The 19,912-nt window shown below is 50.1% G+C and overlaps 10 protein-coding genes across 10 annotated transcripts; 4 read left to right on the top strand and 6 right to left on the bottom strand.

Annotated features, from left to right (window-relative positions):
• Positions 1-715: 715 nt before the first annotated feature.
• PFICI_11568 (uncharacterized protein) lies at positions 716-1,224 on the bottom strand (the record flags this gene model as incomplete). Its single annotated transcript, XM_007840149.1, has 3 exons — positions 716-940; positions 1,026-1,099; positions 1,173-1,224. The coding sequence occupies 3 exons, from the start codon at positions 1,222-1,224 to the stop codon at positions 716-718; spliced, it is 351 nt and encodes a 116-aa protein (XP_007838340.1).
• A 1,546-nt stretch (positions 1,225-2,770) lies between these two features.
• Positions 2,771-4,222, top strand: PFICI_11569 (uncharacterized protein; the record flags this gene model as incomplete). Its single annotated transcript, XM_007840150.1, has 4 exons — positions 2,771-3,016; positions 3,093-3,218; positions 3,291-3,882; positions 3,978-4,222. The coding sequence occupies 4 exons, from the start codon at positions 2,771-2,773 to the stop codon at positions 4,220-4,222; spliced, it is 1,209 nt and encodes a 402-aa protein (XP_007838341.1).
• Positions 4,223-4,619: 397 nt separating this feature from the next.
• PFICI_11570 (uncharacterized protein) lies at positions 4,620-6,776 on the bottom strand (the record flags this gene model as incomplete). Its single annotated transcript, XM_007840151.1, has 1 exon — positions 4,620-6,776. One exon carries the CDS (start codon positions 6,774-6,776, stop codon positions 4,620-4,622), a length of 2,157 nt encoding a protein of 718 aa, XP_007838342.1.
• A 779-nt stretch (positions 6,777-7,555) lies between these two features.
• On the bottom strand, positions 7,556-8,397 carry PFICI_11571 (uncharacterized protein; the record flags this gene model as incomplete). The annotated part of the gene is made up of 2 exons (XM_007840152.1): positions 7,556-7,759; positions 7,921-8,397. 2 exons carry the CDS (start codon positions 8,395-8,397, stop codon positions 7,556-7,558), a joined length of 681 nt encoding a protein of 226 aa, XP_007838343.1.
• Positions 8,398-10,058: 1,661 nt separating this feature from the next.
• On the bottom strand, positions 10,059-11,121 carry PFICI_11572 (2,3-dihydroxybenzoate decarboxylase; the record flags this gene model as incomplete). Its single annotated transcript, XM_007840153.1, has 2 exons — positions 10,059-10,767; positions 10,820-11,121. 2 exons carry the CDS (start codon positions 11,119-11,121, stop codon positions 10,059-10,061), a joined length of 1,011 nt encoding a protein of 336 aa, XP_007838344.1.
• Positions 11,122-12,404: 1,283 nt separating this feature from the next.
• PFICI_11573 (uncharacterized protein) lies at positions 12,405-12,948 on the top strand (the record flags this gene model as incomplete). The annotated part of the gene is made up of 3 exons (XM_007840154.1): positions 12,405-12,582; positions 12,643-12,872; positions 12,922-12,948. The coding sequence occupies 3 exons, from the start codon at positions 12,405-12,407 to the stop codon at positions 12,946-12,948; spliced, it is 435 nt and encodes a 144-aa protein (XP_007838345.1).
• Positions 12,949-13,131: 183 nt separating this feature from the next.
• Positions 13,132-14,106, bottom strand: PFICI_11574 (uncharacterized protein; the record flags this gene model as incomplete). The annotated part of the gene is made up of 4 exons (XM_007840155.1): positions 13,132-13,252; positions 13,312-13,558; positions 13,617-13,868; positions 13,920-14,106. The coding sequence occupies 4 exons, from the start codon at positions 14,104-14,106 to the stop codon at positions 13,132-13,134; spliced, it is 807 nt and encodes a 268-aa protein (XP_007838346.1).
• A 478-nt stretch (positions 14,107-14,584) lies between these two features.
• On the bottom strand, positions 14,585-14,941 carry PFICI_11575 (uncharacterized protein; the record flags this gene model as incomplete). The annotated part of the gene is made up of 1 exon (XM_007840156.1): positions 14,585-14,941. The coding sequence occupies one exon, from the start codon at positions 14,939-14,941 to the stop codon at positions 14,585-14,587; it is 357 nt and encodes a 118-aa protein (XP_007838347.1).
• Positions 14,942-15,125: 184 nt separating this feature from the next.
• On the top strand, positions 15,126-16,994 carry PFICI_11576 (uncharacterized protein; the record flags this gene model as incomplete). The annotated part of the gene is made up of 4 exons (XM_007840157.1): positions 15,126-15,495; positions 15,564-15,862; positions 15,928-16,422; positions 16,476-16,994. 4 exons carry the CDS (start codon positions 15,126-15,128, stop codon positions 16,992-16,994), a joined length of 1,683 nt encoding a protein of 560 aa, XP_007838348.1.
• A 1,460-nt stretch (positions 16,995-18,454) lies between these two features.
• Positions 18,455-19,677, top strand: PFICI_11577 (uncharacterized protein; the record flags this gene model as incomplete). The annotated part of the gene is made up of 5 exons (XM_007840158.1): positions 18,455-18,717; positions 18,799-19,037; positions 19,121-19,233; positions 19,297-19,377; positions 19,489-19,677. 5 exons carry the CDS (start codon positions 18,455-18,457, stop codon positions 19,675-19,677), a joined length of 885 nt encoding a protein of 294 aa, XP_007838349.1.
• Between the last annotated feature and the right edge of the window lie 235 nt (positions 19,678-19,912).

Below are 19,912 nucleotides of genomic sequence, written 5' to 3' on the forward strand. Positions count from 1 at the left end.
AGCAGCAGGCACACCTCTAACTTGACCCAAGGATGTACCTATACGAATACCAAGGGGAGATCTTGCTCGGCAGCAGGTGATGGGAACAAAGAGTACAACTTGTTACAACGTCGTAGCCGACTCTTGTATCGGTACACGAGGAAAGTGTGCATGATAAGCACCCAGCCTGGACTGATCCCTGAAATGTTTGCCTCAACCCCTCGAGGATTATCAACTTGAGATCATTACTTGTCCCACGAAGTGACTTGACACCTCTCGTCGGGATTTAGCTTGTAGTTAAGGGATTTTTCCGTTTTGCTTTCATATTCAGGGCTTGAGTCGCCCATGAAACGTGTATATACAGCATAAACAATGTAATGGGATATGCTTCGGGCTAGATGGCCAGTAAATAGAGGTCTTTATAGATTTCATGTTCATTATCCTTGAAGTGTACATTCCACCATAGAGCCAGAAGCAGAGGTTAAGGTCAGATATTGGTACCATCACTAAAGGAGGATAAAATTTGTGTAGGTTTCATAAAATCTCATTTCTGCTCATCTATGGTACCTAGAAACCCTTGCCATGGTCCTAGAGGATTCCCATGCATGTCTATCGACTAACCGCCGTCCAATAGTGGCCTTGGACTTTCCAATTGTGATGCATAATTGTTTTCATTTTTCCGTTGAATCCCGTTCATAAACTCATTTATACCCTTGATTTCAAATAGATAACTCTCTTAAGCCTGGGCAATGCACTCAATCTCAATGACGGTACCGGCACCAGGAGCCACAGCCTGCAAACACGACCGCGAGGGCATGGGCTGGGGCAGGAACTCAATGTAGGCCTCGTTCATGGCGGCAAAGTCCTTCATGTCGGCAAGGTAGACGTTGAACTTGACGACCTTTTCAATGGAGGAGCCAGACAGCTCGAGGACCTCCTTGAGGTTCTGCAGGCAAGTCTTCTGTTGGAGGGGGCAAAAGACCCATTAGCTTTTGCTGGTTTGCGGACTATAGAAGATTGGGTTTCCCGATTGGGGTTTGTCTTACCGTTGCTTGCTTGATCTCTCCAGTGGCAGTCTGACCGGCGCAAAAGACAAGACCAGGGACCTTGACTGCAGGGCCTGGGATGCCGGAACACCGGCCGTTGGTTAGTCTTCAGCTCGCTCGGACCATTCGGTCAAGAATGCAACTTACAGTTGTGAGGCTTGGTAGGGAACTTTTCGCTGGAGATGAGTTGGCGCGACATGGTTGCAGGTGACTAGGGTGTACGACAAAAGACGACTAAGGTTGCAAGGGAATGGATGATGATTCGACAGATTGTGCTGAAGATGGTATTGATGCTGATGGGACAGGTGACTTGGAAAGCTGGGGTGTGAGATTGGAAGGCAGAGTTCAAATCGGTGATAGAAGATTGAATTTATGCTATGTCCTTCTCGGCCGTAGATTTCTACCCGCAGCTGTCCAACAAGCCTCACTCCTCTCTCCTTGGGTCGACTATAGTCATCGGAGGAGCTCGAGTTGTCCATCAGGTTGATGCCTCGCTGATAACAACGAGGCTCAATCTGATTGGTCAATGCCCCGAGAATATACCGTATCTGGAACTCCAATGTTGTTGGAAAGGCCGGAGGAGCTCCTCCCACGCTAAACACCAACCCAAATCTTGGAACGTTTTCCCCCGCAATACGCTACTACGCAGCACTCGGGAATGCGAGACCCTGAAATGCCCACTTTCTCTTTCTCGTGCCACTCATTTTAGAAACGTTAGCCTTATCTCCCCAGTTTCCTACGTATCTTGCAAGTCCCCCAAGGAGCTCTCAACTTGTTGTTCCATAGTTTGGGAGGAGCCCGCACCCGGGGATTTCGATATTGGGCGCTAATGATATGATTATGGAGAATGCTGCGCGCGCGGGATGTGGATCAGATAGCAGACCCAACCGGCAAACTGAGCCGTGGGTATAGCATAGTACGTAGTATAAACGAGAGTACCTATCTATCTAGTCCCGATCTGATGGATTCTGGGGTCGATTACACAATTGGAATAGCCACTTATCGTATGCCCTGGCTTTTATCTTCTGGGGAATGATTAGCTTTGGCTCGAAACAGGTGGCCATTATTGTACACGACGCGATGTGTCAGACTTGATAGTCCACGCGATCACTCTCTTGGCCACAATGCAGCCCGTTAAATCTAGATCGACCAGCAAATACCCCGGAACTCGACGAAGATGGTGGAACCCATTGTCTGGAGTTGGCAAGGCGTTGCTGGCCACTCCGCTATCATATTCCTCGTGCGGTTGCTAATCGCTATCAATGCCTACTGGTAATTAGTCCATGTTTAATGACTCTAGTAAAGTCAACAGCTCGTGTTGTATGTTTCCCGGCCGGGCATTCTCCCTGGAGGACAATGCCAATCTGTCTGGTCTCAGTGCCCCGATCCGTCGATCAGTCTTGATTCCCGTGACATGACACGCACACACTTGCACGCAATCGCACATCTTATCTCTCGGCCAGGCTGAATAGTTCTCGTGTGGTACGACTATAGAAGCTATTGGTGTATCAATCGTCCGACGGAGGAGCTCCTGCTATAGCTACTGTCATTGGCTGGCCACAATGAACAGTAAACACCACCTAAGATGACCCAAGACTTACATTGTATATAGCCATGGTGGTAGTTTATCTTTAGATATAAGACGCCAATCGATATCACAGATAGTCTCAAACTCACATCTAAACCCATCACACAAACATCACTGCATCACAAGTATCTTTTTGACATAATTATTTTCCCGAGTCATGGCATCCGCAGCTCCATTCAACCCACCGGCAGCCGACCTGCCCGGCAAGCCTTTTGTGCCAGAGTGGATTCCTCCCCCAATCACTCAGCAAAAGGAGAACTTTGCTACCCTCAAGTCCATTGATCTGTCACTGCTCGACTCTGAGGACCCCAAGATTGTCGAGGACCTTATTCAGCAGGTCAAGATTGCCATTAGAGACGATGGTTTCCTATTCCTTGAAAACTACGGTATCTCGTTAGAGCAGGTAAGCAGGTTTATCATCTTTACAGTAGAGACATTTTAATGATTGCATGGCTAATTCATGTATCTCTTTCCAATAGCTCCACCGTCAGTTCGCCATTGCACAATACATGTACAACAACATCACCGAGGAAGACAAGGAACGCCTTCTATTCAGCCCTGACACTGGTGTGTGGTCAGGATACAAGCACCCATATGGGTTCAAGGTTAGTTACATCATCAATCACTGTATTTCTTTTACTACAATCGATCGTATCTAACACGTCTTGTACATACAGCGCCACCGAGGACCCCCCGATGGAATCGAGCAGTTCAACTGGTACAAACCCGACTGGGAGGACGTCGACAACCGGGTACCCAAGTGTCTGCACCCCTTCATGGACGAGATTGAGGAGTTTTGCAACTACCTGACCAAGTCGGTCAACCGAAGACTCCTGACGCTGTTTTCGCGCGTGCTCGAGCTGCCCGACGACTACCTCTGGGATAATGTACAGTCGCACGGCAGCCCCACGGGCGAGGGCTACTTCCGCCACGCCCTGTTCCGCCCTGTGCAAAAGGAGACCGAGGAGGCGTCCAAGGGCCTGCGCATGCACGGCCACACCGACTTTGGCCTGACCACGCAGCTCTTTAGCGTGCCCATCTCGTGCCTCCAGATCTGGGGCCGCGACGAGCAGTGGTACTATGTCCCCTACAAGCCGGGCGCCCTCGTCATCAACATTGGCGACACGCTCGAGATTGTCTCGGGCGGCCACTTCAAGGCCACGCGCCACCGCGTCTTCAAGCCCCCCGTCGACCAGCTCCAGTCTGAGCGCCTGTCTCTGGTGCTGTTCAACAGTTCCGTGGGAAGTCTTCCCATGTCTCCTGCTTGGAGTAAGTTTTACCAATTCCCCTCTCCAGCATTTCCTCTAGTGGCCCCACGAAGTAAAAGAGAGTTTTTAAAAGACTGACCCATCGCGTTTCTTTAGACTCTCCCTTGATTCAGCGCGAAGGCTGCATCGAGGAGCAGGGCATCTTCAAGGAGTTCAAGAAGCTCACCTCCAACGGACAAATCGTACCGACCAACAAGCAGTGGCGCGAGATCCAAATCTCCACGGCGACCGACCCGACCGACCAGGAGCACAACCGCGTCGGCGTCCACCAGGTGGTTGTCGACGGCAAGGTTATGCACCAACGCGAGTACATGGGCATGAAGGTTGTCCTTCCCGTATAAAGGTGGTGTGTTGGATGAGAGGGTTTGGAGTTGTATGGTATGGGAGAAGAGAGATGACTGAAAAGAATACCGACGTGAGAGGGTGGCATGATGCTGGTAAAAATGAAATAGGGTAGAAGCATTGCAAGCCACCCGACCACGACAGATTTATGTACATAGTTAGCGACAATATATTTAGATTTTATATTCACATGTATTTCTTCCGAAACACAAATGTGGAAATATCAAAAGATCATAATGTGTTGGTCCTGCAGTGATGGCTGCAGGGCTCCGGCTCCATGAGTTGTTGTGGTATCTGTTGCCACCCTCGCAGGATCAATCTCCTCCGCTATTGTACATAGATGTGAGTACATCTTCATTATCTCATTAGCTTCATTGTAATTCCGAGGGGTTTCCCTCAGTTTTGTATTGAATCCAAGCACTTCATAATCAGCTTCCCTAACTGCCAGCGTTGTCTCCGAAGAAAAACTTTCCTTGCCCATCTCATTGCTCCCTCGACATCACCGTCATGAATGCCGACGATTTCCATGGAACCAGGCTTGCCACCACGCACCAATTGCCAGGCAATTAAGAAAGCCTTGTATGCATACAATGTAACCCACGGCGCCTCGTACTCTCCCGTCATGGTCGTATCGAGATAACGCAGGAACCAATTCACGTGTGGTTGGACCGCTTTGGCAATGCTGGTTTCGCTCAGGAGCTCTACATGTGGGGACAAGTAGGTCGACTGGGTCAGAATAGCGTCTATGCTTCCCTCTACGATACCACCGACATGCGACGGCGACCACACCTGCAGCTCGATCATGGCGGTCTGCCAGGTTGCCTCACACAAGGCTGCATATGACGATGGTGTTGCATCCGGTTGTTGGCGTATATAAGGACCAAGTGCTACTAGAGACGACCGCAGAGGCTCGAACCGCTCAAGACTAAGCATTCCAGTCATTGTAGACCATCCGGATATTTCGCGAGCGCTCGAAATCAGGAATTGTGTAATGTTGATTGCGCCATATGGGTCAAAGGCTGGAATAGAAGCGACATCTGCTTCTGATGATAGAAATCGCCGAACTGCGTCTGTATAACGAATGGGCGAGTTGGACTGCCTGGCGATGAGCTGCTGGTGTGCCCATTCGGCAGCCGAGGATGCAGTCCAATGTTTCTCAGGGCATGGCAAGTCATGCCGGATTTCCAGATGCGATAGTTGGCGTGGAACCGACAAGATCTGATACCAAAGGGCGTCAATCTGATGAACTGCAAATACTGTCCTCTTGAGGGACTCCATCCCAATAAAATCCCGCCAAAGAGATTCCAAATCTCCTGCCGATCCCGAGTCATTTGGTGTCGGCTGCAACAAACCTCCTATTCGAGCATGACTGATCATTTTCGAGTGCATTTTGAGGCCGTAGGCAGAGTCTTTACCACATAAGTACATCATTGAGCATATTTGTAATAAGAAGTAGGCCTGAACCATGGTCAGGTGCGGCATTGACTCGTCTTGGCCATCCTCTTCGATGGACAGTAAAGCACGGGCCCGATGAAAGCATCGTATGGACAGGCTTGCTCCTGAGCCTGTTGCATCCTCGCAGTCTGGATCGTCGCCATATTGATAGGCAACACACATGATGCTGAATAGTAGATGGGGAGGGGTTTGACTAATGTCAAATGTTGCTCGATGCAAAAAGGGGATGAAATGCGAGATATTGGTAAAGAATAGACCGCAAGCCCTGGAAATCTGTGTCGAAGAAGGAGACCAGTCGTCTATAAGCTGTGGCGGGCTACTCGGTGAGAGCTTGTCTGCAATATCGTTGAAGTTAAAGTGCACTGCATTGGGGTTCAGCGACGTAGCTTGTTGGTCCGAGGCGACATTTGTGGTGGAAGTTGTGTGAAAGGCGGGGCTAGGAAGCGACTGTCCCAAGAGCAAGCTTTGGTGATTGCTGGTAGTAGTGGCTGTGGCAACGTCTTGCACCATGTTTTCAATGGACATCAAGTCGCTCATTGACTGGTCATCCGACAGTAAAGCAGTGATGCTATGCGAGTCGCCGGCACCAGTCGTCCCCGAGCCATTGTTCAGGTCAATGCCATCTCCCATAAAGTCGTGCTGATCGTGGTCGAGCTGGTGGCGCTGTTCCAGTCCCAGAGCTGCTTGCCAAATTCCATCTTCCATTCCCGATTCACACTCATCGCCCTTGCCAGAGCCGTTTTGGCTTTCCGCAGGCGACGATGGCGATGCTTTTCCCCTGCGAGATTTCCTGGCCCCGCACACCTGCGTCGCAGTCGCAGCAGCAGCAGTAGTAGCCGGGTCCTGCCTCGATGCCCTTGTCATTCGTCGCCCAATTTGTTCAGGGTGTTTTCTCTTCATGTGCCGACTTCGCAGGTCCTGCCGTGAGAATGTGGCATCGCACAGTTCGCAGGAAAGCAACGCCTGTCCCTGCGGGCGTGAGTGCAGCGCAGCATGTCGCTTCAGGTTCTCATGCCGAGTGAATCGACTCTGGCAGACAAGACACTGGTACGGCTGGAACGTGCCCGAACCACCGGCACTGGCGATGGAGACAGACATTCTGACTTCACGCGGCGGGGGTGGATTTGGATGGATTTATGAATGAAAAGGTCTCGAAAGACGAGGAAACTCTACACATAGACGTACAAAATGATCCTCACTCCCTCCCTCCTGTCTCGGTCACGCACCAGCAGCAAGCAAGTGCATAAACAGGGTAGCTGAGTCGCCCGTCCCTTCGTTATCATCAAACTAGTAAGTCAGCCAACCATCTAAGCGCGCCCACTCTGCCCCGCAACGAAGATAAGGCTAGGCACTGCTGAACAACTAGGATATCTGGAGTACGGAGGCAATTACAGGGCTTGTCATTGGCTTCGGTCTACCCAACCGATCGGTAGTTTTGATTTTGCATTACGAACAGAATGAAAATTTAGCGTCCCCAATTGGATCAGGTGCAAGTATAAGAAAACCCGGGGTATGTATTTCTGGAATAGTCACACAAGCATCAAGACAAGTTTGCTATAGGCAGTATAATCGTTACGATTTTAATTGTACCTTGGCCTGGCAACGCTCACGGTCACTAAAGAGGTAGACAAGACTTAATTCGGGATGACAGGCGGAAATACCTTGCTCACTTGCACAGGGTAATCTTATATCATTATTACCTAACCCAACGCCAAGTACAAGATGTAAACGATTAAACTTTTGAACAAGCCAAGTTGATCCCGTGGTGGTACAAAACAAACGCCCCAAAAACCACACCCAATGTCCCAAAGCAGTAATTTGCGGTAGGCATTACTTCATCTACCCGCTTGCGATATGTATCCAGATTTGTACAAAATTTAGGAGCGCTGGCCCGAACGCATCTGCTCCTCTGCAAATTCCCATGCACCCGCGAAAGAGATGCCAGATTTATCGGTAAGCTTTTTAAGTAGACCATTAACAACATTGCGCTGCTGGCTCTCGTGGAAATTTGCGTCATGGTACTCGTCGTCCAGAATGTCTTCCGTGTACGCACATGGGGGTTCGCCGGCCTCGACCTTTCCCTAAATTTGTAAACGAAAGTTAGCCATGGTACAATTCAAAACAATAGGCAACAAGGCGAGTGAGAAGCTCGATCGATGATATGGTATTCCGTTAATACCATTTGAAATCAATCGAGTTGTCACAGCTCAGTGTGCCGACTAATGATTTTCTGGTCACCAACCTTTTCCATCATTCTTCGACCGTGTGTCTTGGTCACGTCATTTATTCTCCTGACGTGGAGGAACATGTGACGGACGACATCGACGATGCCCTTACTGGCCTTTTCGAAGCGATCCTCGGCCTGCTTCAACTCCTTCTCGAGCGATTTGACACACTTCCTGGCCTCGTTATGAAGGCGTGTCTGCTTATCACAGACTTTGCGTTGCTGCTCGATAAAGGCGTTACGCTCTTTCAACTTGGACTGCAATCTCTTGATCTTGTCCGTTTGGGCCTGAATGATTTTGTCCTGGTCTTTGATTCTCTTGGTCTGCGAGTCATTGGTGTTGCTAAGCTGGACCGCATGGTCCCGCAAGATGGAGACCTCTACCCTTGACAACTCCTTTGTGTCAACGACGTTGACGGCGCGTGTGATGACATCCTGGCGAAACCGGCGACTCTCGTCGTTGCTTTCGTCCTCGCAGATCTTGATTGTTGTCATCTTGTTTGGCCTTGAGATTGCTGATCTTCCACAAATTATCGGTGTAATAACTTTGCAGAAAAGAATTATGTCAAGTCTGTTTTTCCCAGATGATCACGTCACTTTTCCGAGGCAGCCTTAGTATAAAGCATGAAAAATGTTGGTAGTGGTCTGAGAACTCACCTAATTTGTAGTTTGGTGGTTGACAAAATCAGTGCTGCGGAAAGGACCAAAAGTTGCGTGACGACTTGATTTAAATAGAGGACGGACCGAGGACAACAGATTTAAGTGATGGGAATGGAAAGACCTCAAATTGATTAGGTTGTGGCGTTGCTTTCTCCGACGCCGATGAACACCTTTATGAACACCTTTATGAACAATCGTGGGTGATTGCGCGAGAAGAATTTGCAAGAGTACCTAGTTACGCTTGCACAGTGGCGGCGACAATCAAAACTCTGATTCTTTTTTCCGATTTTTGTAGAAGAGGAATACAGAAATTCTGACGAATCGCTCTCAATAGAGTGCAAACGGCACCCTTCAAGGTGAAGAAGGTACGTGGTCCTGGCAAAGTTGGCAGGTTCCGTGTCCCACCGCCGATAGAAGTCACTCAAGGTCCGGAAAACACACCAACACGTGCTTGCAGAGAAGGTTGGAGACGGCTATTACTGCTCAGACGCTACGCTGGATTTTACTGGCAGAGAAGAATGGCTTCTGAAGCAGAGAGCACCTTAAGTCTCTCGGACGTAAGCACCTTTGCACTTCATCCTAGGCGGTCACCGAGGCCACCATGGTCATTCCAAGAGGTGATGACCATAAAATGCAATACTGAAAATTTGGGATTTGTTCATTGTTAGTATTTGGGCAACAGCGCAAAGATCATGGATCAATCTTGTCATGGCGTCCCAATGTGGCAACTACTTCTCTTGAAAATTCTTGTTTACAATGTTCCGTTACTCAGATTGACCCAAACGACCGAAAATTAACATGACGTAAACCTAGTTCAGATCATTGAGTAATATGGTGGCATATTTTCAATTACGAGGCTTTGATCACTTCGAATTCCTTGTCGCTTCATCTCGCTTCATCATAGTTGAGTGATAGAAATGTTTCGTCGCCCGAGTATCTTCCATAAACAGCCTCGCGAGGTTAGATACTCCCCAGGGCTTGCCGTAAATTTTGTACAGCAGATGAGTCATACGAAAAACGCTATTCTTTCCCCCGAGGTGTGGTATAAGGTGTGCCTTGCAGAATACCGCCGCAGGTCCCTCGGCGATACTACGCTTAAGAATAACCTTGTTTTGAACATATCTCCGCTAGCTTCGGGTATGCCCAATGCGGTTGAGATCTGTCTGAGGACCTGGCCGGCAAGAACTTGGTTCGTGTGATGTCGGCAATCAGTGTCGAATATCAAACCCCCAACTTGTTCATGATATGCTGCTTTCTGCCCCTTCTCTCACTGTCTTGAATATAGAATCATCTATGTTGATTGGACTTGTAAAGGGTTCGCACTGCTAACTTCTACTCTTTTACAAGGACAGAAAAGCTACGCGACCTTGGCTGCTTGTGAACGAGGCTCATACTGGTCTCATCACATCAGAAGAATACTACACAATATAGACAAAACCAGATGATGCAATATTTTTTGTCATATCATTTATATTATATTACTATGCAAAAATAATTTACGCCTCAGAGTCCTTGAAGCTGTCGAGCTTGAGCAGCTTCTTGGCGTTATCCCTGCCAATCTTCTTGTAATCCGTCTCGTTGAGCTTGAGGTTGTCCCACCAGTTGCAAGCATCACCAAAGCTCTCAAAGGGGTAATCAATAGAGAACAGAATACGGTCAGCACCGACCTCGGTCAAGCAGTACTGCAGAGTGGCAGTGGAAAAGTGACCACTGGTGGTGATCCAGATGTTGTTGGCAAAGTACTCGCGAATGGTGCGCTTGCAGGACAGGCCGAGGGGCTTCTTGACGTCCTCGAACCAGTGGTTGATGCGCCACAGGTCAAAGGGCAGGTGCTCGCCCAGGTGGCCAATGATGATCTTGAGCTTGGGGTGGCGGTCAAAGACGCCGTTGGTGACCATGCCGAGAATGTGCAGACTGACGCCCTGGGCAAAGCTGAGCGGCGGGCCGATCAGCCAGCTGCGCTTGGCCCACAGCTTCTCGTGAATGGTGCCCGTGGGGTTCCGCGGGTGCAGGTAAAAGGGCACGTCGAGCTCCTCGACCGTCGACCAGAAGACGTCCCACTCGGGGCCGTCGTAAAAGACCATGTCATCACCGTCAACGCCGGCGCGCTGGGTGTCGTTCACCAGGGCGCCCTTGAAGCCCAACTGAGTGACGCAACGCTTCAACTCGGCGGCAGCCTCGTTGGGGTCGTGCATGGAAAGGGTGCTGTGGATGGTCAGCCATGGAATTCCTTTGATTATTTGACATGGAAACTCACGCGAAACCGCCGAATCTGTCGGGGTGGCTCTTGATGGCACCGGCAAGGTAGTCATTGACCTCGACGGCCAGAGCCTGGGCGTCCTTGGGGTCCCAGATGTCTTGAACACCAGGGGCTGTGTAGGAAAGAATGGTGTAGCCGACACCGTGCTGGTCCATGTACTTGATACGCGTCTCAGCAATATCTGTGATCTCTGCGGCGTGCTTGGCCGGGTCGGTAGCGAACAGCGAAGCCCACCACCTCGTCTTCTCCTGGAAGCGAGGCAGGGCGAAAGCCTCTTCCAAAGCAATCTTTCCGAGCATCTTGACTAGTATCTGAAGAAAATGTGTAAATGATGATACTGGACAATGGCAAAGTTCCTGACTTGTAGGATAAAGGTATGGCAGAGAACTTGATGAACTGATTTATGATTGATCACTTCTCTGCTGTAGAAGTGACTGTTGTTTTAAACACATGGAATCCTCAATATTCGCCCTTCGCGCTCAACTAAGCCGGAACCTATATGATCCATACTTTGTAATACCCCATACTACCCCTTTGCGCAAGCCGTACTTTGTCGTTCTCCAAGGCGATAGGCGACCAAACGCACTCTGCTGGTGGCACCGATGAACGGTGTGTCGGCAGCGTTCCCAAGTAGAGCGATTCGCCAGAAGGAACATAGCCGACCGTCGTTCTGTAGGCGGCACCTCCCACCCACGCCGCGTCGACAAACTACTGGGCTAAGGTGTCTAGATCAGGGACCGTTGGCGGATGTCGTCAAAGAAACCATCGGTGCAATTGCCGCCCGCCAAGGGGAGCGCGTCCCCGCTTCCCCGACATCTTGTCAGGGCACACACGCGGGGGAGATGCAGCATCACATTCCCCCCCGCAGCCAGGGGGAAGGTTTTCCGAGTTCCGTCTTTCAGGACTCGCGCGACAAAGAGTAAAGCTACGGAGTATAGTCCGATTACTGTTCCGTCTCCATTTCGAACATTGTATGCATTCTCGAAGAAAATTTAGACTCTACCCGAGACTCACCATGATATACCACCAACCAGCATACTAATGTGCTTAGTGCACACCACTGACGGGACGAAGCGGTCAGTCATCAATTGGTCAACCTCCAACCAGCACAAAAAGCCCCGAGAGTTGGGTAGGTCTTCCGTGGGTAGTGATGGCAGTAACGAGATAGATAGGCACCTCCGGAAGAATGTCAACTCCATTGACATTGTCCATGCAGAGCGTGAGCTCCAGTATTAGCATCCGAGATGTCCGCATACTGCACTACACTAGGTTAGGCTGTTGCTCGGCGAATCTGTGATGCGACAGGCGGGGCCCATCTAGTGTAGCAGCGGGTGAATATGAACCCAGAGTATTCCGTGGCTAGGTGGCTATAGTGGAGCATGAACATCCCTATGCGGCCCCTGCTAGTATTTCAAAGACCTGCAGGCGCAGAGAGAGAAAAGTTCCGCATTGACATGTACGTATGTGACCCGCAAACATACATACCTGCTTTCGACATTTGAATTATCATCAAACGGTGCAATATTCTCAAGACTTGAAACAACTTTACACACACTCATTCCATTGCCGAGAGAAACCCGAAATGTCTCAGTACAAGGCTCAGTATCCTGCGGGTGTTACTGTCGACCCCGAAGTTGTGCAGTTCTTTGAGGACTTTTATCGGATTTCCGATACACCTGGAGTTCATGACGTTTACGTGGACCAGTTCACATCCGACGCGACTTTCAAGCTGGGGTCCAAGAGCAGCCAGGGTCGTGATGGTAATTCTTCAAACCCACGGCCGCGCATAGCGCAAGGACAATTTACTGACCAGGCTGCAGAGATCACAACATTGAGACATGGCATGTGGGCCGCAGTGTCACAAAGGAAGCACACCATCCAAAAGATCTTTCCGTTTGGCGGCGAAAGTCGCGAGGTCATGCTTTACGGAGACGTCGAGTACGAGCTCCGTGCTGGTGGCAAGGCCACTGTGGAATGGGGAGGACACGCAGTGCTGGAGAAGTCTGCACAAGATGGAAAGCTCAGATTGAAGTTCTACCAGGTCTACTTGGTAAGTTTAGAGGGATTCACACATGGATCAATGCTGACATTGAATATAGGATACCGCCGCAGCCAGCTCCAAATAATTGTGAATTTCCAACTAGCACTTACGCTATAGAAGATTAAATAAATATAAAATCCATTGGTTTGAGTAATGACAGTTCCCAATATGAAATAAAAAGATGATCACAAGCAAGAGTATATCGGAATTCACACGCCTGTCTCATTGATCCAAGAGGCATTATGGTTTGGTTTTCATAATAGAAGCACTATCTAAGTTCGCCTGCAAAAGCCTCAATGAGCTTCTCTACCTCATCGGCGGCCTCTATGCAATGCCAATGACCGACGCCTTCCAAGATCTCCAATCGAGTCTTGACACCAGTTCCCCAGCTTATGAAGGCTTATCAGCTTTTGACCAGAAATTTGCATGTAATTGGAATGAAACTCACCTCTTTTGGATATTTTGAGCGGCTTCTAGCGGGCTCGTCTTATCGTGAGATCCTGAAATGATGAGCAGTGGGCTCTGGCTCTGCGCATATTCCGGCTGCTTGGCATCAGAGATGGCCTTGCAGAGGGAGTTGTAGCCTTCGGGGCTCTGCGACAGGAGCAGGGCTCTGATAAATGCTCGCTGCGTTTCTGTCGACTTTGGGCCGGTTGCCGCGGCCGGAATTGTGTCTGCCATGGCGTCCATGCCGTCTATAACCCGTCAGCCACAATTTTTGCCAGAGCTGAAATCACGAGAAAGGGCACATACTCTTCTCCACGGTTGCTATCCTCGCGTCAAAGATGGGTGCCAGGCCAGGGTTTGGGTTGACCGGGCCGATCAAGACGGCACCACAAAGTCCTAATTGCACAGACAGCTCCGAGGCCACGATTGCGCCCATGGAGTGCCCGACCGCGATCAAGCGGCTGGTATCCAGGCTGAGCTGCTTGATCAGCTCTTTTGCATCCTCCACTATTCCGCCAATACCGCCGTACTGGCCATTGTACTTGGAGTTGCCGCTGCCTGCACCATGGTCAGCAAGAAAAACATCAACACTTGATGAAAAAGACTGACCGTGTGTGTCAAAAGCAACGCCAGTGTAACCTGCAGCAACTAGAGACGGTATGATGGTGGCATAGAAGGAGCTCGAAGAGCCGAGCCCGTGAACAAACAAGAAGGTCGTGCCGGTGGCGGCATTACCCTGCTCTGGAGAAACCAGACGGTAATAGAGAGACTTTTCTCGGAGTGTGATGTAAGGCATCTTGTTGATATGAGCAAATAAGGCTGTAAACTATGTGAAAAGTCAAAGATCACAAATTACACTGCTTGTTTACTGTTTGCTTGGTGCAATGATTCTAACCATACAGAAGATGATGATTGGCTAATCTTTTACAGCAGACGCTATGAGCTGCTGTTCGATAGCAGCGTCACAGCACAGGAAGTGCGGTATGAATCAATGTAGCCAGGGGATGCCCCGCCCCGCGAATGCCAGTTCCAGTGCTAGTGCTATTCTAGTTGGGGAGGGGCGGGTGATGCAATGGTGATGACGCTAAGCTAAGCGTTAGATTGACAGACAAGACGGGACACCACACACCCGTGGACCTTCAAGGAAGAAGGCAATGCATCCCACCAAGACCCCCCGATCCATCCATGACTAAAGGCAAGGTCGCAGCACTGTTTAGCGAGTTCGACGCCGGCAGACGGAGAGCGAGCAAGCCAGTCAGCCCACACCCGTTTTCTCAATGCTGGCGTTCGCCCTGCTGACCCAGGCAGACCCAGTGCTCGGAAAGACCCTCTTCTTTCCCATGCTCCATCTTTTCTTCTTGTCGCTCGACGGACTGGGGGGGCGGTCCGCCGTCAGTTTCCAAAGTGGGCTCCGATGTGAAGAACGGATTCAGTAAAGGGAAAACGGGCCAACCGCGTGCTGAGGCGCTCTCGTTCAGGCGCGGATTAACGGGTATAGCCTGGCCAGAAAGGTCGGTGATCCGTCCGCGCGAGTAGTACCCAAAGGCGAATGAATGGCCCTGCTCCTCGTCATTGTCGAAATCGTGTGAGTGGGCGGCTTCGGGCGGATTTCCCTTGCCATAGCGAAACATCAAGACACCAAGAAAAAAAACAAATCGCTGCAATTCTGGAGTTGCTGGCCCAGTAAATGATTTGAAATTCACCCTGCAGATATTGATTATTAGTCTACCTGCTTGGATTAGAACTACCCTCTTCATACGCATCTCCAGTATAGCAGCCCACTACTCGCATATACTTACAGAACCCCTGTCCGCCATGGGAAGCATTCAGGAACAATATAGCTCCCGCGAGGAGAGCGCCCGCATCGTCGGGCTGTTGTGCAGTTTGTTTGATCCCATCGGACTGCCCACCGAGGCGCAGACGGTCGCCAAAAATGTCATTTTCAAGGCTGAAAGGGATCAGCCCATTTTCCCGATTCCTTTCAAGGAGACCGAGACCACTGCTGCTCTCAAGGCGATAGAAGGCTCGGTTGCCAGCTTGTTGGCGGCCACACAGAAAAACACTGACAGCAACAGACAGGTTACTGTCAGTTTGGAAAAGACGACTGCATTTCTATTCCAGGCCTATCTGGCCACAGTTGGCGGGCTGGGCAAGTTGGATAAGAGTGTGCGATCGCTACTAAAAGGTAAGCAGGCGAATGAGGCTCCAAAACTTCATGTGCAAGAGCCAGTTCTGACTATACTGGATTTAAAGACACCGATTTGTTGCAAGCACAGTCAGACCCGTACCGCCGCATGTCGGCAAATTTGTACAAGACTGCAACTCCTGGACAGTATTACCACATCCATGGATCTCTTGAGGCTTCCACGACTCTGGGGTTCCTAGGACTGGAGCCTTTCCGGCCAGACCTCGAGACACACGAGCAAATCGTGGAGACTATCGAGTCGGCCGTCAAGAAGTTTACCCCTGAGCAACTCGAGGCCATGAATGCGCAACATCGCCAGGCTGGTGTGCAGGCACTCAAGCACGAGGAATTCCTAAAGACACAACATGTATGCTGATTTCTCCACATATTCTCACCTTGTACAATGTGTTGGTAATGCTAATATTGTGGCAGGGTCAAGTGAACAGCCAGATTCCTCCATGGGCCGTCACGTGCCTTGAAGACAAGAGCCCAAAAGTCGGTCTGCCAGCTGCTGATCCGAAGAGGCTCCTGTCCGGCGTCAAGGTGCTTGAGCTGTGCAGAATCATTGCAGGCCCGGTCGTCACGAGGATCCTGGGGGAGTATGGTGCTGATGTGCTCAAGATCACCAGCCCGAACCTGAGTGATGTGCCCTTTTTCCAGGTGGACGGAAACATGGGTAAGCATGCTGCTGAGCTCGATCTCAAGTCGCCAGAAGGACGCAAGAGATTCGAGGAGCTGGTGGCCGAGGCCGATATCGTTGTGGATGGCTATCGACCTCAAGCGATTGAGAAGCTCGGCTACGGTGCCAAGTTCTTGTCCGAACTGGCTGTGAAGAGAGGCAAGGGATTCGTCTATGTCAATGTGAACTGCTTTGGATACGAAGGAGAATGGGCACACCGTCCTGGTTGGCAACAGATCGCAGATTGCGTAAGTCTCAGGTCCCGTCGCCTAGCACGTATTTTTACTGACTGGACCAATAGGTGAGCGGTGTGGCTTGGGAGCAAGGAAAGTTCATGGGACTCGACGAGCCTGTGGTGCCTCCTTTCCCCATCTCGGATTACGGTACTGGATGCATGGGTGCCATCACGGCATTCATTGGACTGTATCACCGGGCTACCCGCGGTGGTTCGTGGCACGGCAAAGCCTCTCTGCTGCAGTACGACCTCCTCTTGTTCAAGGCAGGCTTGCTGCCTCCCGGTGTTCAGGAAACTTTGCGCAGCTGGACAGGACCGGAATTCCTGTCCCTGGATCATGCAAACAGCGTGGATCAGATTTCCGGAACTGCGCTCCGCCGCATGAGAGAAGTGTTCCCCGAGTTTGCGCTGGACAAGAAATACCTTGACCACTGGTACTCCAACGCGTACAAGAATGATGTCGAGGCCGTCAAGCCCGTCGTAGAGATCGACGGCTTGGATATTAGTTTCAAGCGGGCGAGCAGACCCAATGGATCAGATCAGCCAACGTGGGACTTTGGGGACGACGGCGATTATAGAAAGTAGTAACTACGTGTTTTAGGTTGGGTAATACATAGCGAGTTTTTAGTAAATTGTATTATGTCGGACTACACAAATTGAGGATCATTGTCATGAACAAAGTCGCATCATGCTACGCGTATGTCATACCATGATATAAGCATTGACGAGTAATTGAAATACTTATTTTCATGTCACAGAGTTTCTATGATTATTTGGAGCATTAGAGTTCATGTACACTAGGTACCAATTACAACCCATGGTTTTATACAGAACCACCCCCGGCTCACAGGATGTTTGCCAGATGCCGATCAAGTAACACCAGATTTGAAAATTCTGTAGCATCCCGTGATAGCCTCACTCTGGACCTGTACCTACATTTCATATCACCAACGATCGACAAGGAACCTATTGAAGGTTCCCTGCAGAAGGCGTAACGCATGATGATTGAGGAAACCTCCGTGCGCCACCCACCCCCCATTCGCCAAAGGAAGGACCGACATTTAGCGTTTACCGTATTCCCTAAATCCGTGATCCGACTAATTATGGGGACCACCCTTGAACTCCACCAACAAAATGCAATGCTTTGCATTTGTCTCGCGGGGCGAGAAAAGTTGGACCGGGCTGGCTTGCAGCGAATGATGAAATGCCCAATTCCCATGGGGCCCCAGACGGGATTCGTTGCTTAAGTTCCTAGGCCACATCATTATACAGCGCCGCCATTCACTTTGCAGCAGCAATCAGCAGTCAAGCAGCAGGTCAGCTGTCTCCCACACCGAGAAAAGAGAGGCAGAGTACTACTAGATTGGCCCATTCTGCTAGTGTATTCCGTAGGCGTAGTGATAGCGTGTTGGACCTACTGTATCATGGGGGAAAACCCCCCTCTCTATTCTCTACCTAGTCAAGAACGGTCGGCGCCAAATGATACCATCTCCAATCGCCCCAGTGCCGACAATGTGTGTGAGAAAGAGCGGAGACAGCACCTGTCGGGTGCAAACCTTACCTTGGCTTATGTTACCAAATCACCGTTGACTTGTGTGTCAGCAGCAACAAATGTTCCTTTGCTCCCAAGGACGACCGAGCGCAACTGCCGACTTCCGCATCCCAACCGGCGCGTTGGCGCGGTCGAATATGGGACTGGGGGGGCGATTATTCGGTTTTCCCAAGGTGGTCAGATCTTAATCACGTTTTCCCTTTGAATTGCGGAGTCGTTCCATGTACCCATAGTTTGCTATCAATAAAGATCACATTCAACTCAAACACCACTGGCATTGAATAAAGAAAAAGGGGTGTCTCTCTACAAACACATTCCCAGAAATCTTATTTTTAATCCTTCTCTTCTACTCATAAGAAAAAGAAAAAGATCATCATCTTCAACTCAAGAAAACACCATCCCCCACCACACTCACAGCAAGCCCAGCAAAAGACCAAGAAACCCAAAACAGCAAATAAACATACATCACATAACCAAAGAACCAGCAGTAGAAATGGGCTCTCTTTCGCAAGGAAACCACACTCTTGGAGACGAGTTCACCAAGGATGTCATCAGCTCCATGGGACCCAAGACGGACCCTCGCCTGAGGGAGGTCATGTCGTCGTTTATCAAGCACGTTCACGACTTTGCCCGCGAGGTGCAGCTCACGACGGACGAGTGGATGCTCGGCGTGCAGATGATCAACCAGGCCGGACAGATGAGTGATGCCAAGAGAAACGAGGGACAGCTGCTATGCGACGTTATTGGTCTTGAGTCGTAAGTTTGTGTCTTGTCTCTACTTCGCAATTCATATTCGCATGGCTCGTGTCTTGTTTGTTTTTAACATGTTCATCTTAGGCTCGTGGATGATATCACATACCAGGCCGCCGTCAAGAGCGCCGGCTCTGCCACGGCTTCGGCCATCCTGGGTCCGTTCTGGAGGCACGACACCCCCATCCGTGAGAATGGTACCACCATTAGCTTCAACACTCCCAAGGACGGCCAGGTTGCCTTTTTGCACGGCCAAGTCACTTGCGCCGAGACTGGAAAGCCTCTGGCCAACGCCACAGTCGAGGCATGGCAGGCGTCGACAAATGGTGAGTTCCTCCTAGTGACAATAAACGAACCCCCCCGCGCGGGGACTGCAGGTGCAACTAAATACTAATTTAACTTTTTCTAGGTCTTTACGAGCAGCAAGATGATGCCCAAATAGAGCACAACCTGCGCGGCAAGTTTGTCACAGACGCACAGGGTCACTTTTCCTTTTACTGCCTGCGGCCGACACCGTACCCAGTAAGTTGTATCACTTATTGCTGCAGGGATCACCAGTCTCGGCTAACCCGACGTTTTTTACAGGTCCCGGAGGACGGTCCGGCTGGCAAGCTGCTTAGACTCATGGACCGCCACGTGTATAGGCCTGCCCACATCCACCTCATTGTACGTTTGTCTTGCCCTTTTGGAATGTTGCACAAAGCCAAGGGATGTTGTGTAACTTTCAGCCACGTGAAGAACAAATGCTGACACATCTTTTTTTCTCTCCCAAATTAGGCACAAGCAGAGGGATTCAAGCCAATTACAACACAGATCTTTGACAGCAAGTCCGACTACCTGGACAATGACTCCGTGTTTGCTGTCAAGGATGGTTTGACTGTCGTGTTTGAGCCGCGCAAGAATGACCCTCAGGCTGAGTGGGATCTGAAGTACGATCTCAGTCTGGCACCTGTCTCTTCCAACTAAAAATATACTCAATTGGTCGCGGCGTTTGGCTGTTTTATTTTCTTTTACCTTGATGAGGAATGAGACGCGGCGTTTTCTCTGAAGCAATCTTGTCCAAATTGTGAACTTCGTTTGCAACTTATATGAATAAATATCCATGGCATGTGCCCCAAAAAAGAACAAAAAAAAAAAAAGCTCTGAATTCCAAGAACATCGTGCGCATCAAATCAAGGGTTTGACTTTTCATGGAAAATTC

The sequence above is a fragment of the Pestalotiopsis fici genome (assembly GCF_000516985.1).
Source record: "Pestalotiopsis fici W106-1 unplaced genomic scaffold PFICI_Scf_9, whole genome shotgun sequence".
In the NCBI taxonomy this organism is placed as follows: Eukaryota; Fungi; Ascomycota; class Sordariomycetes; order Amphisphaeriales; family Sporocadaceae; genus Pestalotiopsis; species Pestalotiopsis fici.